The 26,777-nt window shown below is 40.7% G+C and overlaps 1 protein-coding gene across 1 annotated transcript in view; it reads right to left on the bottom strand.

The window, feature by feature from the left end:
* TNIP3 (TNFAIP3 interacting protein 3) overlaps positions 1–26,777 on the bottom strand; it is a 61,659-nt gene that overhangs the window by 16,656 nt on the left and 18,226 nt on the right. The window contains exons 5-11 of the mRNA XM_086464377.1: positions 24,998–25,130; positions 13,925–14,011; positions 12,303–12,392; positions 11,111–11,176; positions 9,658–9,789; positions 6,243–6,371; positions 679–795 (exon numbers count right to left, since the gene is read on the bottom strand). Coding sequence (XP_086320503.1) covers positions 679–795; positions 6,243–6,371; positions 9,658–9,789; positions 11,111–11,176; positions 12,303–12,392; positions 13,925–14,011; positions 24,998–25,130 — 754 coding nt within the window. The remainder of the gene's footprint in view (positions 1–678; positions 796–6,242; positions 6,372–9,657; positions 9,790–11,110; positions 11,177–12,302; positions 12,393–13,924; positions 14,012–24,997; positions 25,131–26,777) is intronic.

Here is a 26,777-nt window from a genome sequence, read left to right as displayed (position 1 = left end):
ACATCCATTTGTGTGTCAATAATGTTAACCCTAATACTGTCCAGGATGACAGATCTAAACCGTAAAATTATCTGAAAAGTATCATGCTTTTAAACAGATTCTTTCATATGGAAAGAAAAGACTGCACAAAGCACTTGAATTGCTCAGAACAAAGATTTTTTAAAAAAAAAAAAAACAAACCCCAAAACTCTTCTCTATAGTGACTGGTATGCAGGTTACTGATGCAAATGTTTTGCCTCACACTTTGAAAAACTGCCATGCCAACACCCTAGTTTTCCAAGACTAGGATTCTTAGATAATTCACTGAACTTTTAGCTTTCAAGATAAAAGCAGCAGAAGACACACAGTCAGTAACTCAGGAAGTTTAGCATTCCCTCCGGATGAAATTCAGTCCCTAGCAGAGAGCTGGCAGGACATCTCCAAGAGTCAGTAGAGCCATTCTGCTGCTTCAAGACCTGCATGGGTCCTTGCTCCAGTCCTTTGCAAGGACTTCGTTTCACTTTGTGGACACTGCTGTGATGACAGCATCTTAGGAAACACCATCTGAACAGGCTACAGCTAAACTGGTTCTTCCTTTCAAAAGTTCTACATAACAAGTCTACCAGGCACAATTCTTGGGAGAGAGGGCAAAATTATGCTGTATGAAGTCCATCCAGGCTTATTTCCAGCTGTTCTCACCTGCTGTCTGAGAACTTCAAGTTGGGTTCTCATCTCCTCAAGGCTGCTCCTGTCACCCTTCTCTGAAGGAGTCCCAAGAACAGGCGAGTGCTGCTTTTTCAACACATCCAGAAGGGCCTACAACGTCAAACAACAAAATTACTAAGCAGAGATTCACTACATTAAAAAAAAAGAACACAAACCAAACCACAAAACTTTTTAATGATTAGAATGTTTGCTCTCTAAATAAACAGATTAGAGTGAGTCACAGACTTGTGAGGGGTTTTCCCTTCACTTGCAGTTGCTTCAATTATATACACTGGGTATCAAACCCATGAATAACATAGATGCATGACTGGGTCCAAGTTTTCAAAGTGCCCACACTACATCTATGAATTTGAGACAGCGTCATTTAGGGGACTGTGCTTTTACTTCTAACTATACCAACATTTACTGATGGAAATCACAGCTGTAAATCTTATTCATAAACACCATTTCCCTGTGCAAGTGCCTAAACAGGTTTAGGTGTTTAAACTCAGCTGAGGCCAAAACCAAGCAAATAAAAAACCCAAGAACACAAAAGCAATATTCAAAGATGGCCTAAAAATGTGACTACAGTAAAGTCTGACTGAAACATTTTTTGCACTAAGAGTACAAAGTTTTTCAACTGGAACCGAAGTAAACCCTTGGGTTGAGAGGAAGTTATGTAGTCTCTATAGCTTGTCACTAGAGGGAGTTATGAATACACACACTGCACTGGTAACGCTCTTACTCTATTTTTCAGTCAAATTCTGCCATAGTTTGTTGCAGATTTTGTTTAACAATATTACACAGCTCTCCCTTGGAGTGGAATAATTTTGAAATCACTCTTACGTCTCTCTGTCTAGAACCACACACTACACTTCTATATAATTTTTTTTTCACTCTAGCATGAATACTCACCATTCAGTACTTTTCAATGTCTCTCACACAAGATACAGACCCAGCTAACTTCATCCATTTTAGAAAGTTCAATTCCTGCTAATGATTCCCTGCTCTCCCTTGCTGGCCACACTCCATTTATGCCATAAGGAAAGGAGGGAAGATAACTTGGAGGGGGAAGAGGCAGAGTGGAAAGTGGCCAAGCATGAGAACCAGTATCTAAAGTAACCTAAGGATTAGTATTAATTATCAAACAGCCAACAAAAAAAAAACAAATAAAAAGAATTAGCACTTTCCATGCAGAGCACAGAAGAGAAAAAGGAGGCTTTTTATCTGATGAGCTGCTGTCCTTAAGAATTGTGCAGGAGAGAAATTGGCACAATAGCGGGAAAGTTTGTGTGCCATGTCAGTATATAAATAAGGCTGAACATAAACGTGGGAGGATGAAGATACAGATAGCTTACTGATTAGTCCTCCTTTTGCCCCTTTGAGCCACTGCTAATCCCTTTTAGGCTGTGACGTTCCAGTGCTCTGCACAAATAGTAAAACAAATAATAAAACCAAGTTTCACATTGGCGTTTAGATTGGGCATGGATCGCTAGCAGCAGTAAAAGTAAGCGAAGTCTGATGATATCACGGTACATATGATGCGTTCCCTGCCTGACTGCAACCCAGAGCCTTTCCCAAGCGTGTGGCTTGTTAAACATCCCGCTGAGGACAAAGATGAGTGAAATGCACTTTTCTTCTTCCCCTTGCCTATGCGGGGTACATCTCAATCTGGCCGATAACCACAAAAATCACAAAAATTTGGGTGGCAGGGAACCTCTGGAGGTCCAAGCCCCTGCTCAGAGCCAGGCCAGGGAGGTCACGTTGCTCAGGGCTTGTCAACTGAGTATTGAGCACCTCCAAGGAGGGTGATTGCAAGGCCTCTCCAGGCAACCTCTTCTAATACTTGACCACCCTCAAAAGAAAGTTCTTCAGATGCTCTAATTCAAAGATAACCCAGTGTCCTGCTTCCTTCACGACACACCATTTTCCCAGTCATCTGCTGCACCTACTTTTTATATGGCTCTGTCTTCTGTTAAAACTCCTTCTCTAGGATGTATCTCACTGACCATGGCTATCCTGACACTACCAAACGGTAAAGTTTACAACCGAAGTATGTATATTCATAAGCTGTTGGTAGTTCTTCTAATTCTTGTACAAATGTCACTATATTGACTATTTTTCTTGCAGCTCACTTCCTAGAATCTTATCATGATACAGACATAATAAGTATTTGGGCAAATCTTCAGGGTTTTTTGTTTATTTGGGATTTTTTTTTTTTTTTGAGTAGTTTCTATATCTCAATTACGAAGAAAAAATAGAAAAATTCAGAAAATTTGATCTTCAAAAAGTTAGCAGTAAAGAAAAATAAGGGAAGGAATTTTTTTTTTAAACTGCATTTGGAAGCACCACTGTGAGATCCCATTTTATCATTTCAAATGAAATAAGAAACTGCAGCATGAATAAAGCTGAATTGGTTCAGGGCCATACCAAACCCAGATCAAAACCTTTGAGGAAAGATTGTAAGAGACGTTCTGAGCAGTGCTAGGTATGAGGGCGGGGGAGGAAGTAAAATTTTCTAACGTTGCTATTAGATCAATAGAAAATTATTGAGAATTACGTCATTATGGGAGATTTAGGTTCCCAGTTATAAAATGGAGACTCAACACACCTAAAGCTAATACTCAAAGATACAACCGGAATAGTTTTCTTTCAAAATTCCCATCACTCTGAACTCACAAAAGGTGGCGTTGGTTTAGATTCAGTTATGGAAGAAATGAAGATACTGTTCCGCTGGTTTTAAAAAACAACTGTAAATGAAGTGATCATGAGACACTTGAATTTAATAGTAAATAAGCTATTTTAAATATGTAACTAAGATCTGTAACTTCAAATTAGCAAACATGAGAAATTACAAAGAACTTCTAGGCACCTTCCATAATTGGTCCTGTATGCAATTTTTTCAGACCATTTGGCTACTCCTACCTCATTAAAAGTACAAAAAAAATCCAAACAAACCAACCACTCCCCTACTCTCCTAGAAAATCATACCTCAATGAAGCTGGAAAAAATTGTATATGAAAATACTTGAGGGACAGCTAGATGAATAATTTCAAGAAGAAAAATAAAAATGGCTTTAGGGACTGGAGAAAGGATTCCACCACAATAAAAGCTACCACTTTTGTTAGCTTTTAGATGAAAGTGCAGGGCAAGAGAGCCGATTGCACTCAGCTGTATGTCCAAAAGAAATTAAACTACAAAATATAGACATATAACTATAAAATACATTTTTCACTATAAAAACGAGTACAAGAAGGAAGGTGTTACACAAGAAAGTAAGACTAGAGACAGTATTTCCAATAAGGAGGATACAGTAGAGCACTGTGGCAGTGGCAGGGTGGCTAACAGCAAGGAAGATGTACCAATGAGAAAGAACTCACAGCTCATTGAGTTAAACTGAGCTTAATGTGGTGTTATTCATTCAGAAGTACTGAGAACTGAAACCTGAAATTGCAAGACAAGCAGCATTGAGGTTTTCAGAATTTTTGAACATCAAAAATGGAAGTGTACCATTGAAAAAATTACTGCCTTGGTTTCCAAAGCTACAAAAAGGATAAGTGGTCCATGCATCTAGAAATCTCTTAATCTAATTTAAAGAGTGTGTTAGGCTTGGGCGGAAATTTGAAGAGAACTGCCTTATAGACCTGAGAAAAGGGCTGAAATAAAGCTCTCTTTAGCCTGGTGTCTTTCATAAAAACCATGACAAGGGGAAATAAATCAGAGCTTATTTGTCTATGTTTAAGTAACAATCGAGATGGTCCTGCAGCAAAGTTATGAACTAAGTCAGAAATTTGGCTTATACTTCAACTATATGGTGAACAAGGAAACTGCCACAGGAAAGCAAATACTCCTGGGATGTAGCTTTGCGAACTATCATGGCATTGCAACATCGCTTTCGCGCTGCAGACATCAAAGTAGGATCAGATCCGACTCTATGCTTTGGGTACTCTGGAAGACCAGTTCAAGGTTGGACGAAGCCAAAAATAAAAAGGACAATGTACTTGGAAGTAAAAAGGTTAATACAAACAAGCAGTAGTATCTTCCATAAACCGAGAACTTAGCAGTTTTAAATGACTGAGATGAAAATGCATGCATATTAGCAGGCACAGTTGTATTTTAAAAGACCAAAGGAGCTGGGTCAGCTTAGCTGAACTGTCCTCTAGTGAAAATACCGTTGCTCCTGGTAGCTACAGGGAAAGAGCAAGTGCCCCTGAGAGCAACGGTATTTTCACTAGAGGACAGTTCTGCATCACTCACGGAGTGAAGCAGATCTGTTTGCCAGTACTACCAGAAGAACAAATTAATATCATCTGTCCAGAATAAATTCAGCCCAATTGAAACAGAGGAAAGCAACCAATGAAAGAAGGGTTTCAGTTCCAGAACAGCCTTCCAACAGAAGCACAGTAGAAGGAGCTTAAGTATTTTTAAGGAAAAAGCTATTTGATTTCAGAGAATTCGTAAGAACTTCAAGTCACTGAACCTGCTATAGCAGGGGACTAGACTTAAAAGGGCACAGAGGGTGCCTTCCAGTCTTACATGCATTCATGACATGAGATTTGAAAGATGCAAATACACAGAAAATCAGTAAATTACTCATGGGAAAGTGTGTTACATAAAATTGATGTTTCATTTAAAAGAATGGTCTATTTACCAATCTGTCTTAGCTCTAACCACATCATAAAATAAGACAGCAAAATAAAACATTGAAATAGGTTGTTTTACAAACAAGACCTTGAATGAAAGTTACACGGATGCTTTGAGCAAGCCCTGTCAATGCATTTCAAAAAGAGCTAGAGATCACATGTTCTGTTAGATTTAGCTAGTATGGCAACATTAATTTTGCCTTGACTTTGGCACATCGTGGCCCTTTAGCTTCTGTATCACTTGAAGTTACACAGCAATAGTTACTGTAGTGCATTTCCTCAGGAAGTGTGTGTGGTTCACCATGAACTACAAAATTATTAGAAAACACTCACTTCTTTACGTGATCTTTTGATTAAACAAAGTTACATTTATTACTTTCCCTCAGTTAAAAAAAAATAAATCCCATTTAGCTATTTTATGGTGATTTCTTCAATAGACCCATATACACATACACATATACCTAAAAAGTAAGACAGAAGCATGCTTGTGAAGAGAAGCCATTATTCCCAAACACAAACAATAGTTTTTAAACTGTCTGAATTTTTTTTAATCACAGCATTTCACTGGACGCATATGAAAGTATCTTTGCGCAATTTCCCTTTTGTTCTAAGGAGGGAGAATGTAGAAAGAGCTTTGATATGACACGTAGAGAGGTTTCACAGGCAAAGCCAAAGATCCTCTTAACTTTCCTCTTTACAGTGCCACCCTACTACCTGCCAAGAACAGCACGCACAGGCATTTAGCTAAAGTAAGCTCCTGCTTGTTTCCACAGCTCCCAAATGGCAGTCGTGAGTTTGCCACCATGAACACGTTGTTCACTGAAAAGCTGGGCATTTGGCAGTGCCACTGCTTGACAGCAGAGACCCTAGAATTAAAGGAAGAAGCCCTGGTCAGTGGCTCACTCCTGTTCATACCTTATTGAGACGACTTATTTCACACTCATAGTGTTCTTTCTTTCTGATCATTGAGGCGTTCTTCTGTTTCAGGAGCTTGTTCTCTTCCTTCGTTTCACGGAGAGCTTCACTAAGGAACTTTGTTTCTTTCTAGGATGCAAAAATACAGAGAGATGTTGCTGAAATGCAGATGGAACCATTTTTCAAGAACAATTTTCAGAATATCCGCTGTCTGGCACATGTGCTGCATTTTTGTTGTCCCGAACACAGCTGGGAAGGCAGGCAACAGGAAGGCGGATGGTTAGTAAAACCCAGATACGATAAAGTCTGTTGAAACTGTTTTGACCATTCACCTTATGATGAGTCAGAGACAACATACCAGACTCAACCCCTGCTCTCTACAGTCTGCAGTTGCACAAAGGCACGAGAAAGCTGGCAGGCCAAGCAGCTCAGTATCGTACAGATGATTATCCCAAACCTGCATTACTCTCATGTACTCACAACGTAAGGCCAGGGCTGAAAGCTGGTGGAGTCTCAGTCATTTCCAGTGTCATACAACGTTAAAAACAAACCCAGATCTCAGTATCACATAGCCTGAGGGCTTTTTCCGCTACACGAGAGGCTGTGGCAGGTCTCAGCGTGCTCAAGAATTAGCAAGCTACCAACCAAGCCTTAAAAATCCACTTTCTTTGACCCCATCACAGCTGCTGCTGACTTGAGCTTGACCCTTCCTAGTGCGTGCACCCACACTGTGGCCACCCCAGCAAACTCCCAGGAAGCTGTCCCTACTTGCAACAGGATGTACACACTAGCCTTTCAAGGTGTTATTATAGGAGGTATTAGGACAGATTTGACAAACTTCGAGTTTGATCCTCTTCTCCTATCACTTTCTGAGTGGCTGTTTTCAATTTACAGTGAAGGCAGCTAAGACCCAAATCAGATCCTGAAGCAAATGGCCTTGAGTAAGCTTCTCTCATAGGGTAATGCATTCCTCACTAGCCCGTTTTTGCCAGACTGTCTTAGACCAAAGCTGTTTAGACATATGAAACAGAATGGCCTGTTCTACAAAAAAAAGAAAATATTTCAAATATTCTTCTGCAGCTGCTTTATGTGATTTAAAAAATGAGATCCAACAATGACATGCACAGGACACTATATGAATGCTTTTTTTTTTTTTTCCTGTGCAACAGGCATATCTCCATGCAGCCACTACTAGGCATTCATGGTTCAGGCTCATGAGAAGTGCATCACCATGGGCTAACTGAGCTGCTGAAAAACACCCTTGAGAAACTGTTGCTTACATATGAAGTAGCTTTATTTTCCTTTGTTCTAACTTAGCTGGAACATTTCATTTTCTTCAAAAGCCGGGCAAGACCAGCAGGGTATCTCTGCATTAAGTATAGGAACTCACCCTAGCTAGCTAGTAAACAAATGTAAAAGGTACTCTCAGGCTGCTGGATAGATAAGCAAGTAGAGAACAAACATCTTATTATTTTGCTCTGGCAATTGCCCTGTACAGCCCATCCCAGTTCTGTGGCTACAGGAGAGTAAGTAAACTATTTAAAAAAAAGAAAGGCCTGTTACCTTTCCAGAAAAGAAAGATACACACACACACACACACACACACGCATATAAAACCAAATGCAAGTATGAAGAATGCTAGTTGCTGCAGAAAAACAAAAACAAACAAACAAAAACCCTCAAACATAAAGCTCTAAAAAGCTAGTCGTGGTAGATCTGTCAGCTTGGGCCTCTTCCACAACTGCTGAACTTCAAAGCAATAAGCCTACTCACGTGCTTTCAAGCTGAACATAGCTTTATGCATTTTTGTGAATCACCCCCTGGCAGTGCTTTTTCTTCATCCTGCCCCGTGGGCAGCACAGGATAACTTGAGTTGGCACAGCTGCTGACATGGCTGTTAACAATCCTTGTCGCTCATTCAAAAAATCTCTACTTTTAGCAGCTGCCTCTGCGAGGGTGTAAATGATCTGCATCTCTGCATGACATCCAAAAACTAAAGAAATTCAAAGTAAATAGAAGCACTTACTGGGTGAGCACACAATCTGTAAAGAAATTGCTTATCTAAGGCTGAAGTTCCATGAAAGTTAACCTGCCCCTGTAAAAGATTTTTGGATTATATTGTCATTTAGTTCATTATTCATGTATGCAGTGAAAAAACTGGGAGACGGTACTGCTCATCCTTACCTTTTCAAAAGGATAGCTAGGGCTATTTTTCACAGCTATCATATGTTAAAGGGCAGGCAGTAAAAACCTTAGTAACATGAACAGGAAGATCGATTGTCTCACACTGAATCCACACTCAGAGCAAATTTAGGCAGTGATTCAGCACGTGCATAACAACATAGTTTGCTTTAAAACATGTAAACCGTCCTATTGGTCGGAAATCAAGCACGTGCTCAGCTAAGAGCATACTGTAATTGATAAGCAACTAAGATGAATGTTCTGCTTCTGAAGATAAAAGCTAAGGGCTTTGCATTTCTTTTCCTGCAGCAGCCAACTTGCATCTTATCTGAGCCTGGAAGTGATGCAATTGCCACTTGTTTTCAGGGTTGTTTCATTATCAAGCGAATAGAGAAGCCGAACTCCAGCTGTCAGAGTACCATCCACAAAGCCTTACAAGAAGTGCACGATACCATGAAGCAGAATGAGAGCAGGAAGCACCACTCTATGGCGCTTGTAAAACGGGGCACAAAGTTTCGTGTATATGTTGGGCGTATATGTGCCGATCGCTCGGGGTGGTGGTTTTACTGTGGTGGGAATTCAGCTTGGGGATGGAACTTTAGATGTGAATGCCTACACGAGAGCCAGTGCCTAAAGACTCCTGAGAGAGGTGCCCAACCATTCTCAGGGTGAAGTGAACACCACTCTAGAGCAGCCCAGGCACTTTCAGCCCTAATAACTGCACTGACTACATTGCTAGTATTTACAAGGAGCTGAGACACCCAGCACACATAAAAGCCTATATTGTCAATACCAAAATGTGGGTGTCTGAGGCTGAATTCACTCCTTCAAGTACTTATTGCCAAGCACTTCGTGTAACATCTGCAATGTCATTCCTATTCCGTTTGAAATCACCATAGCATTTTCGTTCACAAAGAAATTCACCCCAAACTGAACAGCATGGAAGGAAATCTCTGCGGTATTCATATCAATCTGCTCTTTCCTCCCCCACGCACACTAAGGCCGCGCTCTCCGCCAATTTCTGTTGGAGTGACTCTCTCTCTATACACAGTTCTCTGATCAGACAGAAGATCAGCCACTGCCTTGGGCACAATACTGAAGAGCACTCAACACCACAGACTCATCACACGGCTGAGCAACAACCCACACCCTGCCACGCGCAACAGAGAAGGGGGAAAGGCCAGACAGCGTTCGGCACAGAGCACAAACGGGGTAACAGAGTGCACCCTCCTACCGTTTCCTGCAATGGCCTCTCTCTGCCCTGGGCTCGCAACCTCTCATCTTCTGGATGCTGTCGATGTCTCTCTTGCTCCAGCTCACCGACTCTCCTCTCTGACACATCCAGTTTTGCTTTCATTTCTGTCAGCTGAAAAGCAAGTGACAGACCATGGTGGGCTGACTGGGGATCCTGAAAGGCCTAGCACCTCGAAGGTACCTTCGAATCCCTTCAGCTCTCAGCAGATTGGTGTAAAGGAGTGGATCTGGGTGCGTGTAAAGTCCCCAGCCACTGACCTTCCCCTCCCCACCTCTTCTGCTGCTGTCTGCAGTGGAGACTCCTAATGATCTCAGGCAAATTCCCCACTGGTGCTAACCCAGTTGGGTCTCACATTGTTTTGCTGCCAAAGAACAGCTACCATGGGTCTGTCCCATCAAATGGATATTCCATTTTAATGTGGGGGTTTTTTTTTGTTTTGCAATTTGGACTCCCTCTGCAGTGGGACACATTCAAACGACCTAGCTAGAGGCATAAAACGGTCCCATATCAAATGAGGAAAAGCCATTTAAATTCCTCTTCTCTTTGGGGAAAGAGGAAAAAAAAAAATCAAAGAAATTATCCAGTTCTCAGTAAAGCTTACTGGAAAATATTAGAGACAAAATTTTCCTGATAAGCACATGATGTCACTCCACAAACTTCCTTTTCATAGAAGGGAAGAGGAGATGAGAATTGTCAGCCAATGAATCAACTTGGGTTTTGGAATACCAGCCAAAATTGTAAGCAGCCAGCTTCACTAGACAGCTGATTATAATGTCTGCAGCAAAGATACCACACAGCCCCAAGCACTGGGCATCTAATAATATGTCAATGGGATCTAATAATAAATAAATAAAAATTATTTATTTACAATTAATTTTTTTAATAAAGAGCTTTTGCACATAGCAGTTTCTCAAAAGCAAAAAAAAAAAGTCTCTCTGCTTATAGAAGGCAGTATTCATGGACGATTTATCTGAGAGCTCCACCATTACAGGGAGCCCCAGAAAGCTTCCAGCTTCACAAGCCAGCCACAAGAGATGGGACAAGAAAGAACAGATATGTGATGATGCGGATCAGTGAGTGGGCACACAAGGCACTGCAGGCTAATTCTCAGTTAATTATACTCTGAAGTATAGAGCAGTTTTTATTACCTTGTGGAGGGCATGAAGATCTCTGCTGTCATGTCCACTCTGTCCCTACTATTTTAGAGATGCCCTGCTTCTCTGGTTGTTTTGTTCTACTGAAGATTGTACACCCATTAGCTTTACTTTTATGTGGTGAAGCTTTTCTAATTTGTGAGCTGAAGACAAACTAAACATGATGCCTTTCCCCCCTAAGATACTTACTATAGCTATGGCTGGTTGGTATTTAAGCACAGACTTAACTATCAGCAGGTGATATACATATTCCAATAGAAGTAGTCAACATCCATTACCTGTTTTTCATAAAGCTGTTTCATACTTCTAAACTGATAATCCCACTGCTTGTTCACATCCAGAAGCTGTAAGTATGAGGAAGTCACAGTAAATAACCCTCATTTCAACACTGTCAATAAATTAAAAAAAAAAAAAAAAAAAGACTGGCATTCTAAGTGTTCACCACCTCCTCATTATCCAGCCAGTTCATTTCAGAAAAAACAAGTTTAAGGTTTGTCAAGCTTTACGTCCCATCTGCCAGTGCCTTGGTATTTCAGCTAAAGTACCTGAAAGTTCAGGAAGGAACACTCAGGAAACATGCAAATACACAATAAGCAACAGGTGAATCATTTGCAATGCTGTACAAGTACCAAGCTGAAACTCTTAAATGGCCAAGGACTTTCTTATTAGTTTGCTTTAAGCTCCATAAACATATTACCAATTAGAAGGTCTCTGACTTCAAATAAGTGAATTGAAGACTCCCACTGACTGCATTTACTACTGGGTGTGGTGAGCCCTGCTTGCCTTTCCCAGTACCACTAAACTGAGTGAGCATGTGCATGCAAGACGGGAAGATTGGCCAACACCACACACGTAAGCGGTCAAGTGAAGCCGTGTGCCTGCATTTTTACTGAAGAAAGCCCAATAGATCCCTCTGAAGCATTTTGCTTCGCAGGATATAGGGTCACTCTTTAGGATGCTCAGCAAAAGAACGGCTTCCAGTTTGCTGCTACCTGTGACCAAGACACCACTGGCTACTACTCATAGTGGTTCCTTGGCCTTTACAATAGTGATCATTAAGAAAATTTGCCCTTTGTACCGTATAAATCTCTGCTCTTCTAGATTCATAGTCGTGTTACAATAAGTCATCATTTGTTTTTAGGAACAGTTCTTCAAGTATAACTCTGCCTCGCATGGCAGAGAGAAGTAGGAACTAGTTTAAACATAATTTTAAGTGCTTGCACACTTTGGGCTGTGAAGAAATGCAAAGTAGAAAGTCTCCACAAAGAAATTGTCTCACAAAAGCACAGAATGAAATTCCCACGGGAAAAACACAGGCCTTGCTGGACTGGCAGGTAAAACTAACGGCAGCATAAACACAGGGTAAGTAACAGTGATAATGCATTCGGTGATACCCTGCCCCAGGTATATCACTGAGATTGTAATGCCTGTCTAGAGGTTATTGTCTGTAAAAGTTAAACTTAAGATTACCTCTCGTCTCTGTCTTTCCAGGGAGAGGATCTGTTGTTCCAGAGAACTGGCTGATATAGTCTTCTTTTTGGTCTGTAATATGTGCCTTGACTGGAGAGAAGAAATATTCAAAAATGAATGCTTTCGTCATGCTGTGTTCTGGTCAAAATTACCCTATAAAACTCCCATTCACCCTGCCATGTGCATGTAAAGAAACTGAAAGAGCAACATTTTTTTACATTGCATTTGTATTTCAGTACCTTTACACCTGCTGACAGCAGATGCCAAAGCGTACATCTGCTTTAACCCTGCTTAGTCTCTGTTTGAATGGAAGCATTATGCAAATGGACACCGAAATAAACAAAATTATGTCTATTTGTACCATCTGAGACATGGAACACAAAATAGGATTTTAATTATCTTACAGATGGCAATACAAACATGTAGTACAAGCCACAAAAGTTGAGCATAAGTTGAAGAGGGAGTAAGTAGTTCCCTTCACTCACAAGAACTAGGATAATTAGTAGTACTGCCCCTAGTAAGTGCTTGCAGGCCCAAGGCAATAAACTTTAGCACAATGTGTTCAAAGCAGGCAATACAGAAAACGACCAGGCCATTTGGAGAAATTAGGAAATCAGTCTGCAATTGTTCCATTTTTGTCAAGTGTGGAGTATTGCCCATGCAGGACAACAGCAGCTAAACCCTCATTTTTATAATGGCAGTATCATACATCATAATTTCCAAGAAGTTTCTATGGATTGTCATTAAAAACCTCATGCAATTTATTAAATATATATATAGATATATATCAAGATAACTGTACTGAAAAAAAGATACATGCTCATAAAAATAAAACATACCATTGGATACCTGGTCAGGGATTTTTTTTTTCTCCCTAAATTCTTAACCAATATAGGAGAAAATAGAATAAAAGTGTGAGGACTTGTAAGGTCTTAAATCTTCTGAAATAAATTTATTTTCTTCAACTAGAGAATTTAATGCCAATTATCAATGAAGAAGATCAAAGAATAGGGGTTTTGTGTCTTTTCACAGGCAAAAATCCTGACCATGTACTTGCCCCATGGCCAGTCCCGCTGAGCTCTAATGTGGAGCACTTGACTTCCATGCCAGAAAATACTCTTCCTGTAGAAGTCCATGTTTAACTTAAAGTATCTGAAGCCATTGCCTGGCAGTCAATGGAGTTATCCACATGTTGAACTGTCTTCAGAATCTGGGTCTTAAGCATATTTGCGTATTTAAGAGTCCTATTAAACTGAATAGGACAACTCGCAAATCTAACGGCTGTATATACACTTGGCACCAACTGGCCCAAATACAGCTCACAGCGAGTCGTTGCGTCACTCAAACGAACCACTTTCTACTCTTTGTATAACAAATTAAAATGAGCAGGCGTGGGGAATCTGTTAGGGAATGCCTTCTTTCTAAGAATGCTGTATCCAAAAGTAATTCTTACATTTCCTTCTACTCTTAAACGGCAAAAATCATTCAGACAAATCTACTGGGACACAACAATGAGCCCATAATTGTCAACCTACAAAGTGACACGCATGATAACTGCACCAGCTCAAGCCACTCCTGTTAATCAGACAGCACACCAGAGGACAGCCAAAACAGTCACTTACTTCTAGTGGGTCTGCCGGGGCTTCCATGTCACTCACACTTGCCCACGTGCATCCAAGACGGCCTTGAGCATTTGTTTCACTACGGGTCTTTGGAAGAAGAAGAGCAATGAAACAGGTATTTTACATTGGCTAAAGGAGCAGGAGAATTGCACTAAGATCCAGAAGATCCACAAGTGCTGCCTGTGGAAGCAGCCAAGGTTCAGAAATAAGTGGTGGAATTTTGATTTTAACCTTTTCCTACTTCCTGGCCGGGGCTTCCCAGACGGGTTGAAGCACACTGCCTATGACTAATACGCTGGGCAAGGCCGTACTCTGCTTAGTGTGCATGTAAATCGCAACCGACTGGCCAGTTCACCCCGAGAGAGGAAGTTGCACGTATAAAGGAAGGAAGGGTAGGTTTTTTCAGTAAATAAGAGGACAGGGTTTTCTGTCCCTGCTTCCAGCTGTAAAAAAGGACTTACGTAAGTATGACAAGCGACCCTAAGACTGTGCAAACTGTCATAATAGAAAAATTAGCGAGTCATGCCTATAAAGGAGTAATAGCAAAGTCTGTTAACAGCTATGAGGAAGAGCACACCCATACAAACCCCAAAACGTTTCGGGGAAAACCGTAATTGGAAAACTGATTTACTTTTCCTGAAGAAAATCTGCACAATGGTGAAGAATGACAGGTGCTGTTGTTATTCTCCTAAGGACATTGTATTTGCAGTTCTAGTACTGACCTTATCTAAGCATGGATCTAGCTTCAAGCTACTCAGGCCTTCACTTGAGTACTCAAGGTACCAAACACTTCAAATTCGTGTCTTGGTTTCCCATTTGGAAAAGGAGGATAACCTTACCAAGTTAAACTCACAGGAAAGATTAACAAAGAAAAGGCTTCCACAGACTTCACGTACAAAGTCAGGACAAAATAGAAAACTACAAAGTATTGTCATCTTCAGTCTCGGAATTCTGCATAATGATGGATTTGAGAAGGAAGCGTGAAAGAAAAATCATTTTCCTTATTGTGGAAAGATCCCTGGGTCTGAGGCTTTTTCAGTTGGGGCAGCAGTTGCCTATTCCCTTTTCAAGAAATGTAATGAAAGCTAGCCTGTGAAATTCGACATAAAATAATATAAATCTGTGGGTGTTCTTTCAATTACCAAAAAAATGATTTAGACAAAGTAATCCTGTGAAATGCTGGAATTTAACAGCCACAATCCAGATCTCTGGTTCATAATTTGTGACTAACCAACTTCTCTTTTGCAAGATCCAAACCCAATTTGGAAGAAAGCTACTATTTTATAATCACAGAATGTTAGGGGTTGGAAAGGACCTCAAAAGATCATCCAGTCCAACCCCCAGTAATACTTGCATATGAAATATATCCTCCCTACCCTGATGTTGTTCTTATTTTTTCCTGGTTTATGGAGTAGCTGGAAAACTCACGTGGTTTAAAGAGAGAAATTAAAAAACCAAATGTTATTTTAATAAAGACATTTTGCATTCTACATAGGAGTCATCTTACCTATCAAAAAATAAAAGAATTGCCTCTGTACCTATACCAAAACTACTCTTTGAGCACACCCCTCCCAGGTGCAACACTGGTTTTAAGAACAAAGAACTACTGGCTGATAACGCAACAGCAATTTCCATAATTGCATTTCTTGACACTTCTGTAGTGATTAACATAAGAAATATGAGCCAGTAACTGTCAGGCAATGAAACAAAGGAAACCTCTGTACCACCAGAGCAAGGTTGAGTGAATCAGGAAGGCCATCCTCTGGGAAACAGACATGCAAGAAGGCCAACTGCTAAAACGAATAAACATACTGTGCTACCTGAGAGAATATAGGAACAGTTAAACCGTAAAACCCCCGTAGTGGAGAAGGAAGAGGAAGCACCGTGTATTTTAAAAATGAGATTTGAGTATTGTAGTATTGTTAAAAGTTTGTGTCAAAGCAAAGCTTACGCCTCACGACTTCAAAGCTCTCTGCAGAAGTAGGCAACAACCCTACTACACACATCGGGAAACCGATGATCTGAATGCTAAAGGTCAGCTAGATGCTAGTATCAGATCACAGAATGATGGGTGTCTCTTTTCACCCATGGTCTGTCCATCTGTCTGTCACGGCCATGTCTGCAGCATCCATTAGCAGGCTGTCACTGCACAATTTTGTGTTCTGACTGTACTAAAGTTAGGGCACATGAGGAGTCAAGAGTCAGCTGCTGAAGGTGACTGTACTGTAACTAGACACAAAGGACACCGTTATCTTTCATCTTCTCACAATGTTCTGCTACCTTGTGCTGGCCTGTTACAGTCCTATAGATTATAAACCCATGGAAACAGAGTCTACATCTATAAAGTGCCAACACTGAGCATCTGATACATAAAAATATAACCAGAAAAAACTTCCACCTTGCACATCTGCTCTCGAGGGCAACAATTCTCAAGCACAGACATCTTCCCTTACCCCTGCTCCCATGCTCAGCACTCCCATCCCTGTTCCAGCACCAGCTAAGCTTGGAGAAAAAGCTTAGGTTGAACAGCTGCGTTTTATGGTCTGGTCTCCCAAGGTGAACCAGCCCCAGTTTCCTATTTTCTCACAACAGCGCGCTGCAATGTGCTACGTGAAGTGCTGAGCAGTCCCTGCAGCAGGGACAGAAGAGCAAACCCAGGCCACAACTCTTCTCATGAATCACAGCTCCCACTTGAAAGATATTAGTGCTCAAATTACTTTGGAGAGGGGATGAGGCTAAGACCCTGGAGTGCACACAGTTGTTACCGTTATTTATTTCAAAACGGTCTCCTGGAAAGCCGAGTAGTTTTCTGGAAAGCTAGGTGGACATTAGAACACCAAGTCCTTAGTTGTTGATATCTTAATGACCATATTAACAAGTACTGGAAGTGAATGATTCTCTCTTGGACTGGAGGATTTTAAGGTGCCATTTATTGAGATTTTAATTAGTTGCAACACCGCTCCTTTCCACTTCCCCCCCACACCCCGCCACGTTGTGAGAGAGCTGGGGAGACCTGGGAGGAAAGGTGAAGCTCCTGGAAAAGCAGAGGCTAGAACAGCGCAGCATCTCCACATCTCCCCCTTTCCGTGCCAAAACGACCTGCACGTTTGTCCGTTTCCACTCTCTGTGAGCCTACCACAGTGACTGAGCAGCAACAGCCCTTGTCGTCTCCCACACCAGGGCTGTGCATAAGAGTTTTGAGGCAAGATTTGGTGTTTGCCAAAACAGCTGCTGTCTGCATGCAGTTTGGCACTGTCCGAGAATGCAGTTTATATGGGCCTCATTTATTGGGCAAATCTGTCACCTACCATTATCGTCTTGTTTGAAAGATGTGCTGCTCCCTGCTAAAAATCAATATGCCCTGAGCTAGGCATGCCCGTGTGGAAGCTCTTAGCTTTGTTACTGCCATTCCACCCTACATATGCACATTAAAAACAGTGCCAAATTTTCTTTCACCATGTTCACTACAAGTATTTTATGCGAAATATGACAGAAATGACATGAAGTACTCTTCAGTGCCTACCTAGGCAAGCTTAGCATTCAGACGGATAACACTGATGCCCCTTTGCACAGTGCCTAAAATCAAATGTCTTTTAAGACACTTGATAGGAAATACAACTCAAGGGCAACAACATGCTGTTCAGTTGTGCTAGCAGCTCGGTGGGAGATAGGTACCTTGTTCCCTCCCTCACAAGCGCTTTTCTGTACTGATTGCCACCTAAGAACAGTACAGGGTATTGGAAAGAGAAGACAATGTCTGAAATCTATACAAATAGAAGAAATGCCAATGAGTAGGGAACAAAAGCTCGAGCTCTTCAGAGGTGGCGGTATTCTTACGGCAAAAACTGTGAGAGGCTGAAGCAAAATCGTTGTCTCTGTGAAAACAGTTAAAGAGCACTGAAAAGAAAGGCAAGGAGATGACAACATTCATTTTCTTTGGTATTGCAGAGACAAAGATGCTACATTTGTTTATCAGTCTACTGTTAAACAATGAAGAACACTTTAGTTGTACAACAGCACTTCAGAAGTCTGAGCTGTACAAAAACCCTTGAAAGAAGACTCTTTTTGACAGCTATCAGACTTCAGAAGTCCAAAACCAAAAAACATTTTTATACTTGGTTTGAAGCTATTGAATCTAATATGCAGTTTTAAATTGCTTGGAGAATTCTAGTTGAAGACCAGACTGTAAATGCAGTTGCAAACCTAAAAAAGTTCACGGATCCAAGCAAACATTCAAAAAGCTATTGAGATTTTCCAGCCTGCAAAACATAACCAGACAAGTTCAAGATTTTTGTCCTAGTGCTACACAGTCACAGGAAGCTCAGGAAGCTTCACAGGAAGCAAAAATGACAGTTGAAGAGGGTGTCTCCAAAGTGTGAACAGGTCTGCACAAAACATCAGGAGAGTAAATTTTGGAGGAAAACACAGACTTAGCAGTGTGGTCCAAAAGCAAGGCAGTCTGCGTTTGCTAGGTGTTGCACTGTTTGGTAAATGTCTAGAGAAAAGCAGAGAAGTCACCAGAGGAGAAACCAAGTGCACAGCAGGAACTATGTCAGCCACACGCCGTGCTGAGAGGATGTCCATCGGCGCTAAGGAAGGCGAGTGCTCCCCAGGAGCTGCCTGAGCCACTCCTGCAGCCAGGGACTGTACTGGCACCTCAGAAGTGGGCAGTACCCCTGACTGCTACATGCTGGACACTGCCGTGCAGATTAGCACCACCCCTAACACTGCAATAATATGGGGAAAATCTAATCACTCTTGTCACAGACAACTAAAAGTGAGATCTACTGTTGTGAAATCATACCTACTTTAGCTGCTAACATGCAAAATGAAGACTTGCTAAATATGATGTAACAGCAGTGACAAACTGCTCACCAGTTTTATAAATCCCAATCTAATTCTTGCATGAGCCTTAATTTCCCTGATTATTTAATCTCTTCCTCTTTAAGTGAACTGTGTCATGGCATTTACTGGCTACACTAAAAAAAAAAAAAAATTCACAAGAAAACAGACTGCAGGGAATAGTCTCTGTGTGGAGAAATACAAATTTGGCAACTTCTTACAGTATGACCGCCTCTGACTTCTCCATAAACACGTGTAAAACCACATCACAGTCTGCAGTGGATGGAGTTGTGTTACTTTTTATAGCCTCCTTAAAATACACAGACGTACAGGCCTTTATCTAGCTGGGGTCCATCACACACTTTAGAGCAAGAGTGTAAGCAACTTACATTCTCTTTTCATCTGTTCCTCATCCTTTACTTCTCCTTTTACTTTCTCTCCAGAAAGTCATTTCCTTCACACGTTCCTTCTATCCATCCCAAACAAGGAAACAAAATGTCATTACTCCCACTGCTGGGAAGTGACATGAAATTGTAGCATCAACCACCACTGAATACAAATAAACTTTACATTTGAACATAGTTTAGATAAACGTGGAAAATAAAGGAGAGAAATGGAGCAGAGTCTGCTCTCCAGATGAGCAAGAGAATTTTGGTAGCTTAAGAAAGTGAAGTTAACACAACAAGAATGACCACTTTCTGTCTCTAGAGAGCTGATCAGATCTGGCTCCTCCTAGAAGAGTGGTTGATAATTTCTCTTCTACATGTACTATAAAAACACTTCCTTAATGTCCACATGAGCCCTTCTGTTCCTTGGTTTCCACTGCTCTATCTCTATTAGAGTGATTAATCAAAACATGATTAAATGCATTAAGAAAATATTATCATGAGCAAACCTGCACCTGCAAGTTTGACTGATAGTCTGAAACCTTCTGTAATTTATGTGAATCATAATTTAAAACATTTAAATTCTCTTTATCAGCATGAATTCTTAGTAAGACCTTTACCCAACTTTCTCCCACACTTCACACTCCTTTTTTCCCTCTCCATTCATACACACATACTATGAAGTATTATCCTTGGCATTTATCATTTTTGTCCATGCTACAGGCAAGGGTGACGGAAGAGAATCGGCCATGTATTTTTCAAAACTTATCAGGCAGCTCTGATCATTACGACAGATGGTACCTGTTTTATCTTTCATTTTTGTTCATGGCTTTCTTATATACTTTAAAGACTGGGGTGAAGGGGGAAACATCCGCTTTTATGGCAATCAGTTTGAGCACACCCCGGGAAGAAAGTTTCAGATACTTTGGAGTGTGTTGCCAGGAATGTCTGGCAGGGAGCTGGGAGCCAGAAGCTCCTGTAGAGAAACTGCCCTGAGGAGCAGGAACAAGCCAGGCAGCTACCAGGTATGGAAAATGCTTCCCAGGCAGCAAATGGGACCAGCCAGGATTTGCTGCCTCTCAGAAACTCACCTAGTTAACTCACAAGTGGCAGCATACAACCCCACCTGCAAGGACAAAGTGGGCTGAACTGCTTAGAAGGTTTTTATTGATTTCTATTCTATTTCTATAAATGTTCTGTAATTTCTAGCGGTAGCAGCTTTGAGGTTGGGGGGAGTGAGTGTTCCCCCAGTTTAAAAATGAGAATTATTTTAGTTTGTATTCTAGGAAGACCTGACCTTTCTGAGTGTAAAAGCCTTTCAGTCATCTTTGGGAAGCTTGCAATGGGAAAAAAAAAAAAAAATCAAAGCCTTGGAGTTATCACCAACACTGAATCCACTCATGAGCATAAGCATCACAAGAAGATAAAAGTTCTCATTTTCAGCATGCAGGAACTTTATTCCGAGAAAGACTTCTGTTACAGTATTACAAAATAGGCACTCACAAATTAAGATAATGAAAGCCACTTGTTGCTTCTGAAAATTCCGTCTATTTAGTAACTGCAGTGAAACCAAGAACCTTTAAAATACTCAAGTCAAGTAAAAGTGAATCTTTCCTTAATGATGACAAAATGGTAACATCTTTTTTTTCTTCTTCTTCTTACTACCTGATCAGGTATCTCCTGTGAGGTTTGTTGGGGTTTTTTGTTTGTGGGTTTTGGTGGTTTTTTATGCATTGTACTGTTCAGTTGCAGAATTGTAGAAGCTAGATTTACACTGAGATTAGCTGGGTTAGAATTTGCTGGCTTCTGAGGAGGCTTCTATTTGCTTACACTTTGGTCGAGCTTTGCTTTTAGCTTTAGTCCTGAAGCTGCTGTTTTGCCAGCCGTGCTTGCTACAATATCCATTGCAATCCCTTTACCCTTTCTGGTGCACATGGTGAAATGGTAAAAAACGAGAGGTGTTTGCCAAAGAATAAAATCAGCTCTTAAACCAGAAGAAGAGTCTACCTCTTCCTGTCTGAACCTGGTCCACGTGCTTCACCCAAAGAAGTGTGCTAGAAAGGGATTTTCCCTTAAGTACGTATGTCAGCCTCAACCTTTCGTGCTGTTTGGTTAAACACTCACTCTGTCAGAAAAATATGTTCAGATGCAAATGTGTGCCTTAATATGCGGGAACCAGACAAAATTAGAGCAAGATGTGGTTTCAGAGTAAGTAAAACCACAGCACAGGCTTCTGTTTCAGGATTTCCTTTATCCACTGTTTTCCATCATCGCCAATGAGACTAACCATAAGGCCACGGCTACTCAAGTACCCAAGCATCTGCAAACTCAGGCCTCATGATGAAAATCCCAATTTCATGAAACAATAACTGGACGCTAATTTGTAATTGTAGCAAACAGGCATCTTCTGAGTTTTACAACAGAGTCATTGCAACTACAGAGAGCCCTTAAATGGAAATTTTTTCTTTCTCACTTCACACCCAAAATGATTAAGGTGCTTGAAAGTTTATCGTCTTTTTTTTTAACCAATTGATCCCCTAAAATGTATTATCTCTGTCAACTTTATGTTGACACACAACTAACCATTTCGGTTGCTATTCTTCCCATCCTATTTTACATTTTTATCTGTCCTCACCTCCCCCAGAAAACATCCTTCTTATGTGTAAAATCTTGATGAAGCCCTAAACATACTGAAAACACTCTGCACAAGTACTTTTTAGCAATATTTGCATTTTGAGGCATAATATTTAGACTAGCTTATTCCAGTGGAACGTAATCAGCTTTACACTTAAATTTGAAAAAGGAAGCTGCTTTATTGTGGTAGGAAATATGTTTCTTTGATTTCTTATTATAAAATGGCAAACTGCATGATGCTTTTGGCCTTTAGTTTCCCCCCCTGTAGAAGACAGAACAAGAAATCCTTTTCTCCCTGAGGCACGTTTTGAGGACAGGCATTTTCAGACTATGGCCTCTGCAGGATTGGAGCTTGCGATCCTTCTTGTTCACATACCCTCCTGCTGCACATCGCAGCAATAACTGATGTTGCAGAAGACAGGAGAAACAGATACATATGTGAACTCGAAAGTATCAATTGTTCTAATCAGTAAAAAATTTCATCTTGTGTTTCCCTTTTCTGGTCAATGGCTCTAGCAAACAAAAACACATTTCATTAAACTGAGAAGAGCTTAAATTGGTGTAAAATAATGATGCCACTCTAATGTCTCACCTCTCATTTCAGCTTAACACTTAAAACCCCGACACATAGTTTGCTCACCTAGACAAACTGCACACAGGGACATAGGCACACAAGTCCCTTATATTAGAGCAATGAACCATATGTGGGTGTCAGGGACCCGAGTACACCAACAGGCTTTAATTGCTGTGACCTGCCTGTAAGGATGGTTTTTTTTTGGTTTCTCCTCCCTCTCTTCCCTGTCCCAGAGAGGGGAACATAGTATCATGGCAAGCTGCAATTAAAGTACTACAGATAAAGGAACCACAGGCTGGATCATGTGCTGAGAGCTAGGTCATTCTGCAGACCTACATTTTCTCTCTCTCAAGTATTTGCCTTTAAAACCACAATAATATTATATAATATTATGAAAAAAAAAAATCCCAGTGAAAAAGGGAATTTGTTTACAGACATTTCCAGATAACAGTCTTGAAAGCAATTTAAGCTCAGAAGGAAATGCTGTTTTACAGTGTGCAATCTATGCTCTTCACTCCAGAAAAAAAAGTTATGGAATAAAAAGAACTGGCTGGCTCTGCCAAGTAACTTCCTGATGAATGACCAACACTATAGGTAAGCGCACACATTTGTTTCATTATTAACTTTTTCCTAAATATACAATTTTCCTCTCATTTTAAGTCTAAATCAGCATTGCATTTTACAAACTGACATTTTCTGGTCTGTTTGTTTGGGGTTTTTTAAATACTGTTTTATAACCTTCATAATCGCAAGTATACCAGGTTTGTTAAAAACACTGCCTCCTTTTCCAAAACACACAATCCAATACATGTACTCCCAGCATCTTATACTGAGGTTGCTGGAGCTTATCATCACAACTGTCAAGCTGTCACTCACTTGAAGCCCAAGTCAATAACCAGCCAATGAAAAGCTGTTTGACTTAAAAGTATAAATAAAAACAGCCAGTATATTTCCAGTGTGGAAATATCATAAGCCTTCCTCCTTTAACCTGTGAAAACCACACACTAAATGCACTACAGATGAAATACTGCCATAGTATTCTGTGTGAAGTGCTGAAGCACCCCACAGAAATGGTGCACATCCCTTCTTTTCCCTCCCCACATCCCCTAAATCCTTTCCTACATCTCCTTCTGTTGGAGGGAGGCCAACATGGGGAACCAGGGGTTTCCACAGACCATTTGTGGTTTGCTGTTCTGCCCTGTAATTTCACAGAATCATAAAATACCAGGTTGGACGGGACCTCAAGGATCATCTAGCCCAACCTTTCAAGGTAAAAATATAGTTTAACTGATATGGCCCAGCATGCTGTCAGGTTGAGTCTTAAAACTGTCCAATGTAGAGGAATCCAACACTTCCCTTGGGAGATTATTCCAATGTCTAATTGTCCTCATTATGGAGCCAAATCAGAATCTCCCCAGGAGTAGCTTGTATCCATTACCCCTTATCTTTTCCATGTGACTCCTTGTAAAAAGGGAGTCTCCATCTTCTTGGTAGCCACCCTTTCTGTACTGGTACACGGTAATAAGGGCTCCCCTACGCCTTCTTTTCTCAAGGCTGAACAAACCCAGTTTGCTCAGCCTTTCTTCATATGGCAGGTAGCTCAATGCTACTTGATTCTGCACTGACTTCTGTTTCACTGCGCTTATTCCTTCCCTGGGGCCGGGAATCCCCATTCCTCCCTGTGGCTTCTCTCTCACTGTTTCTAATTCCACTAATCTGACCCTTAGGCTCAGCTCAGCTTCATGCCCCAAGGTCATGAGTCATTTTGGAGATGGCGGTTTACATGTGAAAGGAGCTATATGTAATTTCAGATTTCAAAAAAAGAGTCATCTCCCCTTTACCTCCTCCTCAATTTCCTGCATCATGCCTCAGGGCGCAGCCTTCAGAGGTTTCCTTCTCCCCCTGCCCCGCTGAGGAGTCACACAGGCAGGTAAGCGTGTCATCACTTGCAGGTGGATGGCATTCATGGCTTAAGCATTCCTCTCCTCCACACCTCTCACTCCTCCCTTTCCCGGTTTTCAGAAAACAGGATTTCCCTTTTGTCCTCCTACTGCACGACAGAAAGCAGCTTGCTGTTTCAGGGGAGAAGAGGGAAACTGAGAGGGAAACCTAGAACAAGTTTCTGTCATGCTTGTTAACCACTGCTTCACTGCAAGCGAAGACAACCATCTTAGCAGGTGGCTTATGATTTTCTGTTTATAACACCACAGAAGTATGGGTTTGAATCATCATTTTTCTTTTTCATTCTTCCTCTTTATCTCAAAGCCTTTCTGACACTCCCAAAGATCTTTGTCACTCACATCTCTGCTCATCCTTGGCTAAAGCAGAACTACGAAACGTAACAACCTAAAGAAATGTCAGTGCTTTTGGGGTACAGTTTTGTGGATCTGTGTTATCCAAAAAGCACAGCTGGCTACAGAGGGTGGCACTTTAGATAACTGGTGGGTTTAGGTGACTTTTTAAAGCACTATAAAACATATCTTTCTCACTCAGTCTTCAGGAAAAAAAAAAAGTGTAGCAAGTTCATTGCATCATTTCAGAAATCAAAAAGTTTCATGCATAATCAAGTCAGCCAGGGAACATCCCCTGAATGTTCTTTCCTGGCAGATAAACATTGCAAAAGCAGACTGTGTTTACCTTAAGGGAACACGAAGTGCTCTGAGGGTTCGGACTCTCTTGGGCAATAGCTTCGGGGTCCTCACACGATTGGGAAGTGTTATTCTTCTCTATCAGGTTCCTTATTTCAACATCAAGCTCTTTACTTTCACACCTGCTTAGAAAGAAACAGAATGTTAAACTTCACACCAAAATTTGAAGCTCATGAAGGTAAATTTGTCAGCTGTCTTCCGAATGTGACAATGCAGACAGCACAGCTGCACCGAGCCCCTGCTACCTTCCTTCCTGGTATGCAGAGAGCACTAGAGCAGTGTCACACAGGCAATCTAACTGTTGTGTGGCAGAAATTCATTTAAGATATTTTAAAAAAATCAGTCTTTATGAATTTTACTACCTTCTGTCTACAAAATCCAAATAATTCCTTTTGGGGATTATATGAAGATCATCATCCACTCACAGTTTCAAGAAATTTATATCCAACTTTAGCAAAAATGCAAGCAATATGGTCAAATTGGTTTTGAACTCCAAAACTAGGTGCTCAGTTCACAAAGTTTTTGGATGGCACATTTTGTTTTCCGTAACGCTTTGTAATGGATACCTGACACGCATGTTCAAACTTTGTTCCCTGAAAGTTCCTTTTGAAAACATTAATATCTTGTAAAAATTGCTCTGTTGTGAACACTAAAATGATATATGTTTGGTGGGAAAATTCCTTTGCTTTCAGTGTCTCTGCAAAGGACACACAGGACTTACGTGCACTTAAGGGCTTGCTCCGTATTTGCAGAACTAACTGGCAATTGGGGCTGATTCTCTTGATACACCATAATGGTGGAACGTGACTTTCTGAGAAAAGACTGAGGCATAAATTAAAACAAATCCCAAAAAGACATAGACCAACCCAAGTTTTCAAGAAATACTTGTCTCTTCGACAAGCTCAGACCTTCATTTCCTAATCAGCTTAAACCAGCTCTAAGTAATGCATGACCAGAAAGCAAACTGCAAGGCTCAAAAGTATTATCAAACTGTTATAGCAAGATTACTTCTTGATTTAGGTAGAAAATACTTCATTTGAACTACCAGAAAGGCTGAAAGCAATACAAATTTTTCAGTTATTACAGTTTAGACAGGCAATCCACAGGGATCGCACTGTAGGTTCTGAGGAAACTCTTGAAGGGCAATTGATAAAATTATCCAATAAACAAACCCATCTATCCTAATTATAAGAGTAAATAAGTGTGGCATATTTTGTGCTAATAGCATAAACTGCTTCATTTTATTCTCGATATTTACAACGCAGAGACTATAACAGAAACGTATTTTCATTAAGCAGGAATGCAAAATCATTTGCAGAGGTACTACGATAAAATACCAACAGTAGCAAGTAAGGACAAGTAAAACTCAAGAGGTTTTTTTTGACTCACCACCTAGTAGTTGGACAAGCTGAATTTCATGGCAGCTGAAGCTGCCATGAAGCCTGTCTGCACCAAAAAAAAAGTTTCATGGCAGAAACAAGCTATTTGGATGTGTTTTGAGGGCTAGACCTATGACACAGGGAAATAAGACTTTTACACAAGGAACCAAGACCAGGGGTTTTTAGCGCCGGAAGGTCCTGAAGCACTAGAACGCATTACATTAATTTTCTTTTCTGCAGAAAGATATTTCTTTGTACTTTTGCTTTTTGCCTTTTTTTAAAAAAAAAAAACAAAACAAAAAAAAACCAAAAACCAAACTAATACAGCAACTAGTGTGAGTTCAAAGAAACAGAGTACACAACTGAAGACAGTATTGCCTTCTGTTAGAC

This window comes from Leptosomus discolor, chromosome 4, assembly GCF_034619465.1.
Source record: "Leptosomus discolor isolate bLepDis1 chromosome 4, bLepDis1.hap2, whole genome shotgun sequence".
Classification (NCBI taxonomy): Eukaryota; Metazoa; Chordata; class Aves; order Leptosomiformes; family Leptosomidae; genus Leptosomus; species Leptosomus discolor.
Note: the sequence above shows the minus strand (reverse complement) of the source record. Positions and strands in the feature narration are given on the sequence as shown.